A 16,803-nucleotide genomic window follows, 5' to 3' on the forward strand; every position below is an offset into this window, starting at 1 on the left:
CCAAGCAGGCGCAAGAGTATGGTGACCAGGGGATTTTCACAGTACCTTCATTGCTGTGTTAATGTAAGCTGACTTGTGACTAATAAATAAACTTTCCTTTTACATTACTTTATTTAGATGCTTCAGGCGAGATAGGGTGACACGAAAGGTGGGAATGTTGTTTTACTGATTAGGGAGAATGTCACAGCTATACAGAGGGAGGACACCTTGGTGGGATTATGCAGTGAGGCCATATGGATAGAACTCAGGAGCAGGGCGGTGCAATCAAACTGTGGGGTTGTACTACAGACCTCCCAACAGCTAGCATGAAGTGGAGGAACTGAAATGTCAACAGATTATGGGAAGATGTAAAAACTGTTTTTTTATTCATTTGCGGGACACAGGCGTCACTGGCAGGCCAGCATTTATTGCCCATCCCTAATTGCCCTTCAGGTGGTGGTGGTGAGCTGACTTCTTGAATCACTGCAGTCCATGTGCTGTGGGTTGACCCACAAACCCATTAGGGAGGGAATTCCAGGATTCTGACCCAGCGACTACGAAGGAACTGCAATATATTTCCAGGTCAGGATGCTGAGTGGCTTGGAGGGGAACTTGCAGGTGGTGGTGTTCCCAGGCATCTGCTGCTCTTGTCCTTCTAGATGGAGTCATGGGTTTGGAAGATGCTGTCGAAGGAACTTTGGTGAATTGCTGCACTGCATCTTGCAGATAGCACACATTGCTGCTATCAAGCAGTGGATTTGATTTGATTTATTACTGTCACATATATTAACATAGTGAAAAGTATAGTTTCTTGTGCACTATACAGACATAAGAACATAAGAAATAGGAGCAGGAGTAGGCCATCTAGCCCTTCGAGCCTGCCCCGCCATTCAATAAGATCATGGCTGATCTGTTGTGGCTCAGTTCCACTTTCCCGCCCTCTCCCCATAACCCTTAATCCCCTCTCTTATCAAGAACCCATCAACCCGCTTCTTAAAAATATTTAGCGAGGCAGCCTCCACCACTTCAACGGGCAGAGAATTCCAGAGATTCACCACCCTTTGAGTGAAGAAGTTCCTCCTCAACTCCGTTCTAAACCGCCTCCCCTTTATCTTGAGGCTGTGCCCCCTAGCCCTACTGTCTTTTTTGAGCGGGAAGAGTCTCTCCACCTCTATCCTATCCATCCCATTCATCATCTTATACGTCTCAATGAGATCTCCCCTCATTCTTCTAAACTCTAATGAGTACAAGCCTAGTTTATTCAGCCTCTCCTCATAGCTCAATCCCCTCAACTCCGGTATCAGCCTAGTAAACCTCCTCTGCACTCCCTCCAGGGCCAAAATATCCTTGCGCAGGTGCGGCGCCCAAAACTGCACACAGTACTCCAGCTGCGGCCTCACCAATGCCCTATACAGCTGCAGCAAGACCTCCCTACTTTTATATTCAATCCCCCTCGCTATGAAGGCCAGCATCCCATTCGCCTTCCTGACCACCTGCTGCACCTGCAAAGCATTCCGTTCATAGAGAATGAAACAAAAAGAGTGCAGAATGAAGTATTACAGTCATAATTAGAGTGTAGAGAAAGATCACCTTAATGCAAGATAAATCCATTCAAAAGTCTAATAGCAGCAGGAGAGAAGCTGTTCTTGAGTCGGTTGGTACGTGACCTCAGATTTTTAAGAACATAAGAAATAGGAGCAGGAGTAGGCCATCTACCCCTTCGAGCTGCCCCGCCATTCATAAGAACATAAGAAATAGGAGCAGGAGTAGGCCAACTAGCCCTTCGAGCCTGCCCCGCCATTCAATAAGATCATGGCTGATCTGTCGTGGCTCAGCTCCACCTTCCCGCCCTCTCCCCATAACCCTTAATCCCCTCTCTCATCAAAAACCCATCAACCCGCGTCTTAAAAATATTTAGCGAGGCAGCCTCCACCACTTCAACGGGCAGAGAATTCCAGAGATTCACCACCCTTTGAGTGAAGAAGGGTGCCAGGCAAAAGGCGGGGAATTATAGGCCGGTTAGTTTAACGTCTGTGGTAGGTAAAATGTTAGAATCCGTCATTAAGGAGGAAATTGCGAGGCATCTTGAAGGGAATTGCTTGATAGGGCAGACGCAACACGGTTTCATTAAAGGGAAGTCGTGTCTGACAAATTTACTGGAGTTCTATGAGGATGTGTCTAGGGCAGTGGATAGAGGAGAGCCGGTGGATGTGGTCTTTCTGGATTTTCAGAAGGCGTTTGACAAGGTACCTCACAAGAGGTTATTGCAGAAGGTCAGGGGACATGGAGTTGGGGGTAGGGTGTTAGCGTGGATAGAGGATTGGTTGTCAAATAGGAGGCAGAGAGTGGGGGTCAATGGGTGCTATTCGGATTGGCGGTTGGTGACTAGTGGGGTGCCCCAGGGGTCGGTGCTGGGGCCTCAGCTATTTACCATTTATATAGATGATCTGGAGGAGGGAACCAAGTGCAGGGTGTCGAAATTTGCTGATGACACCAAGATTGGGGGAAAGGCAAATTGTGCGGAGGGTGTGGAGAGTCTGCAGAAGGATCTAGATAGGCTGGGCGAATGGGCCAGGAAATGGCAAATGGAATTTAATGTTGGCAAGTGTGAGGTGGTCCACTTTGGTAGGAAGAATGGTAGGAAGGACTATTACTTACGTGGCGAAAAACTGCAGCAGGCGACGGTGCAGAGGGACCTCGGGGTCCTTGTGCATGAGTCGCAAAAACCCAGCTTGCAGGTGCAGCAGGTGGTCAGGAAGGCGAATGGGATGCTGGCCTTCATAGCGAGGGGGATTGAATATAAAAGTAGGGAGGTCTTGCTGCAGCTGTATAGGGCATTGGTGAGGCCGCAGCTGGAGTACTGTGTGCAGTTTTGGGCGCCGCACCTGCGCAAGGATATTTTGGCCCTGGAGGGAGTGCAGAGGAGGTTTACTAGGCTGATACTGGAGTTGAGGGGGTTGAGCTATGAGGAGAGGCTGAATAAACTAGGCTTGTACTCGTTAGAGTTTAGAAGAATGAGGGGAGATCTCATTGAGACGTATAAGATGATGAATGGGATGGATAGGATAGAGGTGGAGAGACTCTTCCCGCTCAAAAAAGACAGTAGGACTAGGGGGCACAGCCTCAAGATAAAGGGGAGGCGGTTTAGAACGGAGTTGAGGAGGAACTTCTTCACTCAAAGGGTGGTGAATCTCTGGAATTCTCTGCCCGTTGAAGTGGTGGAGGCTGCCTCGCTAAATATTTTTAAGAAGCGGGTTGATGGGTTCTTGATAAGAGAGGGGATTAAGGGTTATGGGGAGAGGGCGGGAAAGTGGAACTGAGCCACGACAGATCAGCCATGATCTTATTGAATGGCGGGGCAGGCTCGAAGGGCTAGGTGGCCTACTCCTGCTCCTATTTCTTATGTTCTTAAGAAGTTCCTCCTCAACTCCGTTCTAAACCGCCCCCCCTTTATCTTGAGGCTATGCCCCCTAGTCCTACTATCCTTTCTGAGCGGGAAGAGTCTTTCCACCTCTATCCCATCCATCCCATTCATCATCTTATACGTCTCAATGAGATCTCCCCTCATTCTTCTACACTCTAACGAGTACAAGCCTAATCTATTCAGCCTCTCCTCATAGCTCAACCCCCTCAACTCCGGCATCAGCCTAGTAAACCTCCTCTGCACTCCCTCCAAGGCTAAAATATCCTTACGTAAGTACGGCGCCCAAAACTGCACACAGTACTCCAGCTGCGGCCTCAATAAGATCATGGCTGATCTGAAGTGGATCAGTTCCACTTTCCCGCTTTCTCCCCATAACCCTTAATTCCCTTGTCTACCAGAAATCTATCTACCCGTGACTTAAACATATTCAGTGAGGTAGCCTCCACCACTTCAATGGGCAGAGAATTCCAGAGATTCACCACCTTTTGAGTGAAGAAGTTCCTCCTCAACTTCGTTCCAAACTGCTCCCCCCTCTTATTTTGAGGCTGTGCCCTCTAGTTCTGTTTTCCTTTCTAAGCGGAAAGAACCTCTCTACCTCTACCCTATCTAGCCCCTTCATTATCTTGTAAGTCTCTATAAGATCCCCCCTCAGCCTTCTAAACTCCAACGAGTACAGACCCAGTCTATTCAATCTCTCCTCATAAGCTAACCCCCTCATCTCCAGTATCAGCCTGGTGAACCTTCTCTGCACTCCCTCCAAGGCCAAAATATCCTTTCACAAATAAGGGGACCAAAACTGCACACAGTACTCCAGTTGTGGCCTCACCAGTACCCTGTACAGTTGCAACAAAACCTCCCTGCTTTTATATTCTATCCCCCTCGCTATAAAGACCAACATCCCATTCGCCTTCTTGATCACCTGCTGCACCTGCAGACTGAGCTTTTGCGATTCATGCACAAGGATCCCTAGGTCCCTCTGCACAGTAGCATGCTGCAGCTTTTCACCCTTTAAATAATATTCCTTCCTACTATTATTTCTACCAAAGTGGATAACCTCACATTTGCTAACGTTATACTCCATCTGCCAGGTCCTCGCCCACTCACTCAGCCTATCCAGATCTCTCTGCAGACTTTCCGCGTCCTCCACGTAATTCGCTTTTCCATTCATCTTCGTGTCATCAGCAAATTTCGTCACCCTACACTCAGCCCCCTCCTCCAGGTCGTCTATGTAAATGGTAAACAGTTGAGCCCCCAGCACCAATCCCTGTGGCACTCCACTAGTCACCAACTGCCAACCAGAAAAGCATCCATTAATTCCAACTCTCTGCTTCCTGTTAGATAACCAATCCTCAATCCGCGCTAACACTTTACCCCCAACTCCGCGTACCTTAACCTTCTGCAGCAACCTTTTGTGAGGCACCTTACCGAACGCCTTCTGGAAATCTAAAAACACCACATCCACCGTTCCCCTCTGTCTACCGCACTAGTCACATCATAGAAATCCAGTAAATTTGTTAAACACGACTTCCCCTTCACGAATCTGTGCTGCGTCTGCTTGATCAAACCATTCTTTTCTAGGTGTCCTGCTATTTCTTCTCTGATGATGGATTCTAGCGTTTTTCCAACTACGGACGTTAAGCTAACAGGCCTATAATTCCCTGCCTTTTGTCTGCTACCTTTTTTAAACAGCAGCGTAACATTAGCTGTTTTCCAATCCCCCTTTTGTATCTTTTTCCTGATGGAAGAAGGCAGAAGAGAAAATGTCCGGGGTGCATGGGGTCTTTAATTATGCCGGCTGCTTTTCTGAGGCAGCAGGAAGTGTAGACAGAGTCAACGGATGGGAAGCTGAAGGAGTGGATGTGGTGCCAATCAAGTGGGTTGCTTTGGCCTGGATGATGTCAAGCTTTTTGAGTGTTGTTGGATCTTCACCCATCCAGGCAAGTTGGGAGTATTCCATCACACTCCTGACTTGTGCCTTGTAGATGGTGGATAGTCTTTGGGGAGTCAGGAGCTGAGTTACTCACCACAGTATTCCTAACCTCTGATCTACTCTTGTAGCCAATGTCGTGAGTCCAGTTGAGTTTCTGGTCAGTGGTGACCCCAAGGATGTTGACAATGGGGAATTCAGTGATGGTAACACCATTGAATGTCAAGGGGCTGTGGTTAGAGTGTCTCTTATTGATGATGGTCATTACCTGGCATTTGTGTGGTTTGTGTTAATTTGCCACTTGTCAGCCCAAGCGTGGATACTGTCCAGATCACGTTGCATTTGAACACAGATTGCTTCAGTATCTGAGGAATCGCAATGATGTGCAATCAACGATGAACATCCTCACTTCTAACTTACTGATGGAGGGAAGGTCATTGATGAAGCAACTGGTGATTGTTGGGCCTAGGACACCACCCGGAGGGACTCCTGCAGAGATGTCCTGGAACTGGAATGACTGACCCTCCACAACAACAGTCATTTTCCTATGTACCAGGTATGACTCTAACCAGCGGAGAGTTTGCCCCGTGATACTCATTGATTCCAGTTTGGCTAGGGTTCCTTGATGCCACACTTGGTTGAATGTGGCCTTAACGTCAAAGGCTGTCACTCTCACCTCACCTCTGGAATTCAGCTCTTTCGTCCATGTTTGAACCAAGGCTGTAATGAGGTCAGGAGCTGAGTGATCCTGCGAAACCCAAACTGAGTGTCACAGAGCAGTTATTGCTGAACAAGTGCTGCTTGATAGCACTGTCAATGACTTCTCGTGACGGGTGATTTTAACTTCCCCAACAGAGAATGGGATTCCTTTAGTGCCGGAGGTTTGGATGGGGTAGAGTTTGTTCAGTATGTCCAAGATACTTCTTGAGCAATATATAGATAGTCTAACTCCAGATGGAGCTATCTTAGACCTGGCTCTGAGAAACGAGTCTGGACAAGTGATTGATGTCTCAGTGGGGACTATTTTTGGAACAGCGATCACAGTTCTATAAGTTTCAAGATACTTGTAGAAAAGGATAGAAATAGTCCCAGAGCGAGCGTACGAAACTGGGGAAAGGCTAACCCTGACATTATTAGGCAGGAGCTAAAGAATGTAGATTGGGGGCGGCTGTTTGAGGGTAAATCCACATCTGATAGGTGGGAATCTTCAAGAAGTCAGTTGTCAACAATTCAGGACAAGTATGTCTCTGTAAATATGAGGGATAAAGATGGCAAGATTCAGGAACCTTAGATGACAAGAGAGATTATGAGCTAAGGGAAAAAGAAGGAGATGGCACACATAAATTTCAAGAAATTGAAAACAGTTAAGGTTCTTTCTTGAGGAAAACAAAGAGCAGAAAAGAGCTTAAACAGAGACTTAGGAGGGCAAAAAGGGGCCAAGAAATGTCCTTGGCAGGCAGGATTAAGGAGAATCCCAAGGATTTTTATGCATAATAAAGGAGGACGAGGATAGCTAAGAAAAGGGTAGGTCCACTCAAAGACAGCGGAGGGAATTTGTGTGTGGAGCCATTTAAGGTGGGCGAGGTCCTTAACGAGTACTTTGCATCAATATTCACAAAGGAGAAGGATATGGCGGATGGTGAGTGTCGAAAGAAGGATGTTGACATTCTAGGACATGTTGAGGTAAAATGAGAGGAGGTATTGGAGGTCTTCAAAAACATTAAAGGTGGTCTATCCCAGAATACTGAGACAGGCAAGAGAAGAAATTAGACCATAGAAAATTACAGCTCAGAAACACGCCTTTTGGCCCTCCTTGTCAAAGAACAAAGAACAAAGTCTGTGCCAAACCATTTTTTGCCTAGTCCCACTGACCTGCACTTGGACCATATCCCTCCACACCCCTCTCACCCATGAGCCCGTCCAAGATTTTCTTAAATGTTAAAGTGACCCCACATTTACCACTTTATCCGGCAGCTCATTCCACAGTCCCACCACTCTCTGCGTGAAGCCCCCCCTAATATTCCCTTTAAACTTTTCTCCTTTCACCCTTAACCCATGCCCCTCTGGTTTTTTTCTCCTCTAGCCTCAGTTGAAAAAGCCTGGTTGCATTCACTCTACCTATGCCCATCAAAATCTTATACACCTCTATCAAACCTCTCCTCATTCTTCTACGCTCCAGGGAATAAAGTCCTAACCCTATTCAATCTCTCTCTGTAACTCAGCTTCTCAAGTCCCGGCAACATCCTTGTGAACCTTCTCTGCACTCTTTCAACCTTATTTACATCCTTCCTGTAACTAGGTGATCAAAACTGTACGCAATACTCTAAATTCGGCCTCACCAATGCCTTATACCCACCTTACCATAAGGCTTCAACTTTTATACTCGATACTCTGATTTATAAAGGCCAATGTACCAAAAGCACTCTTTACAGCCCTGTCCACTTGTGACGTCACTTTTAGGGAATTCGGTACCTGCATTCCCATTTCCCTCTGTTCAGGGTCCTAGCATTTACCCTGTACATTCCACTTTGGTTTGTCCTTCCAAAGTGCAATACCTCACACTTGCCTGCGTTAAATTCCATTTGCCAGTTTTCAGCCCATTTTTCTAGTTGGTCCAAATCCCTCTGCAAGCTTTGAAAACCTTCCTCACTGTCCACTACACCTCCAATCTTTGTATCATCAGCAAATTTGCTGATCCAATTTACCACATTACCATCCAGATCATTAATATAGATGACAAACAACAATGGAACCAACACCAATCCCTCCAGCACATCACTAGTCACAGGCCTCCACTCAGAGAAGCAATCCTCCACAACCACTCTGGCTTTTTCCATTGAGCCAGTGTCTAATCCAATTTACTACCTCCCCATGTATACCTAGTGACTGAACCTTCCTAACTAACCTCCCATGAGGGACCGTGTCAAAGGCCTTGCTGAAATCCAGGTAGACAACATCCACCACTTTCCCTTCATCCACTTGCCTGGTAACCTCCTCGAAAAACTCTAATATATTGGTCAAACATGACCTATCACGCACAAAGCCATGTTGACTCTCCCTAATAAGTCCCTGTCTATCCAAATATTTGTAGGTCCTATCCCTTATCACACCTTCCAATAACTTGCCCACCACCGACGTCAAACTTACTGGCCTATAATTTCCTGGATTTCTTTTGGAACCTTTTTTAAACAATGGAACAACATGAACCGCCCTCCAATCATCCGGCACCTCCCCCATGAATACTGACATTTTAAGTACGTCTGCCAAGGCCCCTGCAAGTTCAACACTAGCCTCCCTCAAGGTCTGTGGGAATACCCTGTCCGATCCTTTGGATTTATCCACTCTGATTTGCCTCAAGACAGCCAGCACCTCCTCCTCTTTAATCTGTAAAGGTTCCATGACCTCCCTACCTGTTTGCTCTATTTCCGAAGACGCTATGCCTGTTTCCTCAGTAAATATGGGTGCAAAAAACCCATTTAGTATCTCCCCCATTTCTTTTGATTCCATACACAGTCTACCACTCTGGTCTTCAAAAGGACTCATTTTATCCCTTACTATTCTTTTGCTCCTTACATACCTATAGGAACTCTTTGGATTTTCCTTCACTCTGTCTGCCAAAGCAACCTCATGTCTTCTTTTAGCCCTCCTGATTTCCCTTTTAAGTAGCTTCTTGCACTTTTTATACTCCTCGAGCATCTGATGTGTCCCTTGCTGCCTGTACGTTTCATTCAACTCTCTCTTCCTCTTAATCAGTGTTACAATCTCCCTCGAGAACCAAGGTTCCTTATTCCTATTTACTTTGCCTTTAATCCTGACAGGAACATACAAACTCTGCACTCTCAAAATTTCTCCTCCGAAGGCCTCCCACTTTCTATTTACATCCTTACCAGAAAACAGCCTGTGCCAATCCACACTTCCCAGAACCCTTCTCATTTCATCAAATTTGGCCTTTTTCCAGTTCAGAACTTCAACCCGAGGACCAGATCTATCCTCACCCATGATCAGGTTGAAACTAATGGCACTATGATCACTGGACCCAAAGTGTTCCCTCACACTCACATTCATCACCTGCCCTAACTCATTTCCCAACAGAAGATCCAATATCGCATCCTCTCTAGTTGGCATCTCTATATACTGATGCAGAAAATTTTCCTGAACGCATTTTACAAACTCTACCCCCGTCTAAACCTTTAACAGTATGCGAGTCCCAATCTATATGCGGAAAATTAAAATCCCCTACTATCACAACTTTGTGTTTCTTGCAGTTGTCAGCTATCTCTCTGCTGATTTGCTCCTCCAATTCTCACTGACTATTGGGTGGTCTATAATACAACCTCATTAATGTGGTCATACCTTTCCTATTTCTCAGCTCCACCCATTGTTGAGGCCTTGGCCAAATTCCCTGCGCCTTCTTTAGTCATGGGCGAGGTACCGGAAGATTGGAGAGTAGCTAACATTGTCTCTTCTGCCCTTCTTAAACAGAGGAACAATCGGGGAAATTACAGGCCTGTGAGCCTTACATCAGTGGCGAGGAAATTATTGGAGAAGATTCTTAGGGACAGGATGTACTCACATCTGGAAGAGAATAGGCTTATTAGCAATAGGCAGCATGGTTTTGTAAAGGGGAGATCATGTCTCACAAACTTAACTGGGTTCTTTGAGGAAGTGACAAGAAAAACTGACCAGTGGGTGTTGTATACATGGACTTTAGTCAAATCTTCGATAAGGTTCCTCATGGCAGGCTGATACAGAAGATGAAGTTGTATGGGATCCGAGGTGAGCTGATAATATGGATACAAAACTGGCTTTGTATCCATATTATCGCAGAGAAAGCAGACAGTAGAAGTGGAAGGATACTTTTCTGACTGGAAGTCTATAACAAGTGGTGTTCCACAAAGATCAGTGCTGGGGCCTCTGTTGTTTATACACACACACACACATATACACACATTTTTATATATAATATGTAATATATACATTACAAAAATTGGGGGAGTAGCGGATAATGAGGAGGATTGTCAGAGGATACAGCAAGATATAAATCATCTGGAGATCTGGGCCAAAAGATGGCAGATGGAATTTAATCCTGACAAACGTGAGATGATGCGATTTGGAAGGTCTACTGCAGAAGGAAAGTATACAGTAAATGGTACAGCCCTTAACACTAGTAGCAGACAGAGGAATCTAGGTGTGCAGATCCAGTTCCCTAAAGGTGACAACTCAGGTGGACAAGGTGGTCAAGAAGGCGTATGGCATACTGGCCTTCATCGATCGGGGCACTAAGTATAGCAATTGGAAAATCATGTTGCAGCTGTATAAGGCTTTGATTAGACTGCATTTGGAGTATTGTGTACAATTCTGGTCACCACGCTACTGGATGGATGTTGATGCATTAGAAAAGGCGCAGAAGAGATTTACCAGGATGTTGCCTGGTTTGGAGGATATGGATTATGAAGAAAGGATGAACAAACTTGGATTGTTTTCATTGGAGTATCGGAGGATGAGGGAAGACCTGATAGAGGTTTACAAGATTACAGCAGGCTTGGATAGAGTGGATAGTCAGAGGCTTTTCCCCCAGAGTCAAAGGATCAATTACTTGGGGGCACAGGTCAAAAGTGAGAGGGGGAAGTTTTAAAAGGGATGTAAGGGACAAGTTTTTCACACAGAGGGTGGTGAATGCCTAGAATGCACTGCCGGAGGAGGTGACGGAAGCAAATTCTAAAACAACATTCAAGAGGCATCTGGATAGATACGTGAACAGGCAGGGAATAGATGGATATGGACCACTTAGTGGCTAGAAAATATTAGAGAGACATGTGCATCAGCACAGACTTGGTGGGCTGAAGGGTCTGTTCCTGTGCTGTACTGTTCTTTGTTGTACATATTTGTTCCTCAATATTTTGATGGCTGTTGGGGGACCTTTGATATAATCCCATCAGAGTGATTGCACCCTTCTTATTTTTGAGCTCTACCCATATTGCCTCAGTAAAAAAACCGTCTACTATGTCCTCTCTGAGCTGTGACATTCTCTTCGATGAGCAATGTAACTTCTCCACCTCTTTTACCTCCCCCTCTATCTTGTCTAAAACATCGAAAGCCTGGAAAGTTGAGCAACCAGTCCCATCCCTCTCTCAGCCACAACATCATAGTCCCATGTACTGATCCAGGCTCCAACCTAATCTGCCTTATCCATAATACTCTTTGCATTGAAAGACACACAGTTCAGCCCATCAGCCCCATTGTGTTCATTATACTGTCCCTGCCTGTCCTTCCATTCAGGCTTATTGGTCCCAGCACCTTCCCTCCCCTCAATCCCTCCACTTGCTGCTCTGTTTCCTGGCCCCCTGCCACTCTAGTTTAAACCCTCCAGAATAGCACTAACAAACCTACCTGCAAAGATACTGGATCCCTCCAGTTTAGGTAGAACCTGTCCCCCTTGTACAGGTCACCTCTGCCCCAGAAGGGGTCACAATGATCCAAGAAGGTGAAACCCTGCCCCCTGCACCAGCTCCTTAGCCACGCATTCATCTGTCCTATCTTACTATTCCTTGCCTTACTAGCACATGGTAGTAATCCAGAGACTACTACCCTCGTGGTCCTGATCTTCAGCCTTTTTCCTAAGTTCCTATACTCATTTTTCAGGACCTGTCCCTCTTTCTACCTATGTCATTGATACCAACATGCACAACAACCTCTGGCTGCTCACTCTCCCCTTAAGAATTTCATGCAACCACACAAAAAATTCAAAACTTTTGTTTCTCATTTTCGACTTCATAGTTTACAAAAATTCTAGGAAAGAGACAGATAGTTAAAATTAACAATTAAATATAGCATCTTACCTGTTCTTGTACATCCTCAAACTCGGAATTTAACAGCTCAATAAAAATGGGCACAGCACCAGCTTCTATTACTACTTTGGTCTGGAGAGATGTACCTGAAGCTATATTTGTCAAAGCCCATGCTGCTTCAAACTGGAAAGGAACGAAAACAAATCAATGTTTGAACTAACGTTTGGGATTACATTTTCTTCTGGATGACTAAATTAAAAAGCTCTTTAAGACTGATTTCTGTGCTCCAGCTTCTCCCTTGTTTTGATGCATTACATCATTTGTAAGAATACAGAAAATACACAGATTAATTCCTTGTGGGTGCAGTATTAGCTTCACAAAAAGTGAGGTGCATTCCACACAGTGAACCAGCTGCCAGAGGTAGTTGTAGAGACTGGTACATTTTTGTCTTTTAAAAAGCATTTGGATAGTTACATGGGTAAGATGGGTACAGAGGGCCACGGGCCAAATGCCAAATGCAGGCAGTTGGGACTAGCTTAGTGGTTAAAAAGAAGAGGTTGCTTGGACAAGTTGGGCCAAAGGGCCTATTTCCATGCTGTAAACCTCTATGATTCCATGACATGTTTTCAAATTACTTTTCACATCTAGATTATTAATACAGAACCATCAAGGTTCCCAGCACTGACCTCCGGAGAATTCCATTACAAATGTTCTTCCAGCCTGAAATAATAACCACTACACTGTTTCTTGTTAGTCAGTCAATACTGCAACCATATTGCTACTCTTTTATTCTATGAACTATAACTTTGCTCACAAGTCTGTTGTGTGGTACTTTATCAAATGCCACGGAAGTCCACATACACCACATCAACAGCATTGTCCATATCAACCCACTCTACTAACTTCTTTAAAAAACTTCAACATTATTTCTCCCCAAGAAATCCTTGCTGGTTTTCCTTAATTAAACCACATTTGCCCACACAACTATTGATTTTGTCTTGAATGACTGTTTCTGGAAGTTTCCCACCACCAAAGACCCCAAATGATCTTGACAAGGTAGAGATTGAAAAGATGTCTCCTCTTGACGGTGAGTCTAGAGCTAGAGGACAATGTTTGAAATTAGTGGTCATCCTAGAGATCAGAGATGTTGAGAAATGTCTTTTGAGGGTTGCACAACTTTGGAACTCTCTCCTTTAGAACATAGGAACAGGGAGCAGGAGCAGACCATTCAGCCCCTTCAGCCTGTCCATTTAATGAGATTATGAAGAAGTTTTGGATTGGGGGAGAGAGGATTTTAGTAAAATAAGGCCAGGTCTGGCCAAGGTAGATTGAGATCAGCTACAAATGAGAAATCTACAGAAGACCATGGGGCGAACAAAAAGAAAATGGAGGGCACAAGCCCAGCATGTTGCCTCTAGGGTGATAGGTAGGAATAACAAGGGCAGAGAACCATGTACGAACAGAGATATTCAGGATACGGTGAGAAGGAAAAGAAAGGCTTTCAACATGTACAAGGGGAGTAAATCAGCTGAGGCAGTAGTGAAATATAGAAGTTGCAGAGTAGACTTAAGTAAGCAATTAGGAATGCAAAGACAGAATGTGAGAAAGCTCTGGCTGGCAAAAACAAGGAAAATCCCAAGATATTCTATCAATAGGAAAAGACTAACCAAAGAAAGACTGGGGCCTATTAGGGACCAAGGGTGGGTGGAGCCAGAGGACACTGGCAAAGTGTTGAATGAATACTTCACATCCTTCTTCAACCAAGGGAATGAGAATGAAGGTATGCACTTCAGGAAGAGAGATTGTAAGGTTCTTGAGCAAATTCAGAGGGAAGGGCAAGGTAGTGGTAGGGAAACCATTGAAGAAACTTCTGAATGAGACTACCTATCTGCAGTTGGTGAGGCAAGGTTTGATCAAGGACAGTCAGCATTGCTTTGTCAGAGGGAGGTCAAGTGTGTGCGTGATATGCATGGGTGTTAGGGTTAGGGATTTAACTTTGAAAAGTGAGTACTTTTGGAAGGAGTAATTTGACACGTGCTCAATTAATGGCAGGACACTAGGAAGTTCTGTGGAACAAAGGGACCTTGGTGTCTTGTCCATAGATCTCTGAAGGTGGAAGGGCATATTGGTAGGGTGGAGTAAAAGGCTTATGGGACACTTGCCTTCATCATTCAATGCATAGATTACAACAGCAGGGAAATCACGTTGGAGTTGTACAGAACTTTGGTGAAGCCACAACTAGAGTACTATATGCAGTTCTGGTCCCTACATTATAGGAAGGATATGACTGCACTGAAGGGGATGCAGAGAAGATTCACCAGGATACTGCCTGGGATGGGACATTTAAATTATGAAGGATGGAGTGTAAGCTTGGGTTGTTTTCACTGGCGCAGAGAAGACTGAGGGGCGACTTGATCGAGGTATACAAAATTATAATGGACGTGGACAGAGTGAATGAGGAGCAGCTGTTCTCCTTAATTGGGGGGGGTTAGTCACAAGGAAACATAGGTTCAAAGTAAGGGACAGAAGATTCAGAGGGGAAATGAGGGGAAAAATTTTTTTACCCAGAGGGTGGTGATAATCTGGAATGCACTGCCTGGGAAGGTGGTGGAGGCAGGTTGCCTCACATCCTTTAAAAAGTATCTGGATGAGCACTTGGTACGTCATAACTTTTAAGGCTATGGGCCAAGGGCTGGTAGATGGAATCAGGTTGGAATTCAGATGTTTCTCGCGTCAATGTGGACTCAATGGGCCAAAGGGCCTCTCTTTTGCACTGTATAATTCTATGACCGATCTGATAGTAACCTCAAGCCCTTGGTAACCTATCACCCTTTTGTTTACAAAGAATCTATTCAACTCCGCCTTAAAAATATTCAAAGACTTTGCTTCCACCGTCTTTTCAGGAAGAGAGTTCCAAAGAACTCATGACCCTCAGAAATGTTATGCCTCATCTCTATTTTAATGGATGACCCTTATTTTTCAACTCCTAGTGACTTCTAGTTCTAGATTCTCCCACAAGAGGAAATATCCTCTCGACATCAACCCTGTCAAGATCCCTCAGGATCTTATATGTTTCAACTATGTCGCCCCTTACTTTTCTAAACTCCAAGCGGACACAAGTTTAGTCTGTACAACCTTTCCTCATAAGACAACACACCCATTCCAAATACAAGTCTGATGAACCTTCATTGCACTACAATTGACTCTGCTGCACAGGGGGGCATTAAAAAGAATGGGAATGTAACTGTTTCAGGGGATTCAGTTGCAAGGGGAATAGATAGGTGTTTCTGTGGCTACAAATGAAACGCAGGATGGTATGTTGTTCCCTGGTGCTAGTTTCAAGGATGTCTTGGAATAGTTAGAACAAAAGAACATAAGAAATAGGAGCAGGAGTAGGCCATCTAGCCCTTTGAGCCTGCCCCGTCATTCAGTAAGATCATGGCTGATCTGAAGTGATCAGTTCCACTCACCTGCCTGCTCCCCACGACCCTCAATTCCCTTATCGATCGGAAATCTATCTACCCGTGACTTAAACATATTCAACGAGGTAGCCTCCACCACTTCAATGGGCAGAGAATTCCAGTTATGGGACATTTTGAAGGAAGAGAGTGAAGAGCCAGTGGTCATGGTACACATTTATACAAATGACACAGGACCACATCCTTTTTTTAACCTCAGAGAAAATATAGGGAATCAGGAAGTAGGTTGAAAAGTAGAACTTCAGAAGTAGTGACCTCAGGATTACCATCAGTGCATTGTACTGGTCAGAATAGAAAGAGCATAGAACATAGAACATTACAGCGCAGAACAGGCCCTTCGGCCCACGATGTTGCACCGACCAGTTAAAAAACAATGACCCTCTAACCTAAACCAATCCCTTTCCATCCATAAACCTATCCACGGATCTCTTAAACGCCCCCAAACTAGGCGCATTTACAACTGCAGCAGGCAGAGCATTCCAATCCCTCACCACCCTCTGGGTAAAGAACCTACCCCTGACATCCGTCCTATAACTACCCCCCCTTAATTTAAAGCCATGCCCCCTCGTGCTAGCTTTCTCCATCCGAGGAAAAAGGCTATCACTGTCCACCCTATCTAAACCTCTAATCATCTTATATGTTTCAATAAGATCCCCTCTTAGCCTCCTTTTTTCTAACGAAAACAACCCCAAATCCCTCAGTCTCTCCTCATAGGACCTCCCCTCCATACCAGGCAACATCCTGGTAAACCTCCTCTGCACCCTCTCCAAAGCCTCCACATCCTTCCTATAATGTGGGGACCAGAACTGCACACAATACTCCAAGTGTGGCCGCACCAGAGTTGTGTACAGTTGCAACATAACGCTGCGACTCCTAAATTCAATCCCCCTACCAATAAACGCCAAGACACCGTATGCCTTCTTAACAACCTTATCTACTTGATTCCCAACTTTCAGGGATCTATGTACACACACACCTAGATTCCTCTGTTCATCCACACTATTCAGAGTCCTACCGTTAGCCGTATACTCGACACATCTGTTATTCCTACCAAAGTGAATTACCTCACACTTCTCCGCATTAAACTCCATCCGCCACCTCTCGGCCCAGCTCTGCAACCTGTCCAAGTCTCCCTGCAAACTATGACACCCTTCCTCACTATCTACCACACCTCCGACTTTGGTGTCATCAGCAAATTTACTAATC

The 16,803-nt window shown here is 45.1% G+C and overlaps 1 protein-coding gene across 6 annotated transcripts in view; it reads right to left on the minus strand.

The window, feature by feature from the left end:
* The window catches only part of LOC145357985 (importin subunit alpha-7), a 153,793-nt gene that overhangs the window by 51,394 nt on the left and 85,596 nt on the right, over window positions 1-16,803 (minus strand). For all 6 annotated transcript variants that reach the window (XR_013889409.1, XR_013889408.1, XM_080211637.1 and 3 more), the window contains exon 6: window positions 12,170-12,301. Coding sequence is in view for 4 of the 6 variants with exons in the window: in XM_080211637.1 (XP_080067763.1) it covers window positions 12,170-12,301 (132 nt within the window). In the remaining 2 variants the exon portion in view is untranslated. The remainder of the gene's footprint in view (window positions 1-12,169; window positions 12,302-16,803) is intronic.

This window comes from Carcharhinus amblyrhynchos, chromosome 24, assembly GCF_965287045.1.
Source record: "Carcharhinus amblyrhynchos chromosome 24, sCarAmb.v2.hapA, whole genome shotgun sequence".
In the NCBI taxonomy this organism is placed as follows: Eukaryota; Metazoa; Chordata; class Chondrichthyes; order Carcharhiniformes; family Carcharhinidae; genus Carcharhinus; species Carcharhinus amblyrhynchos.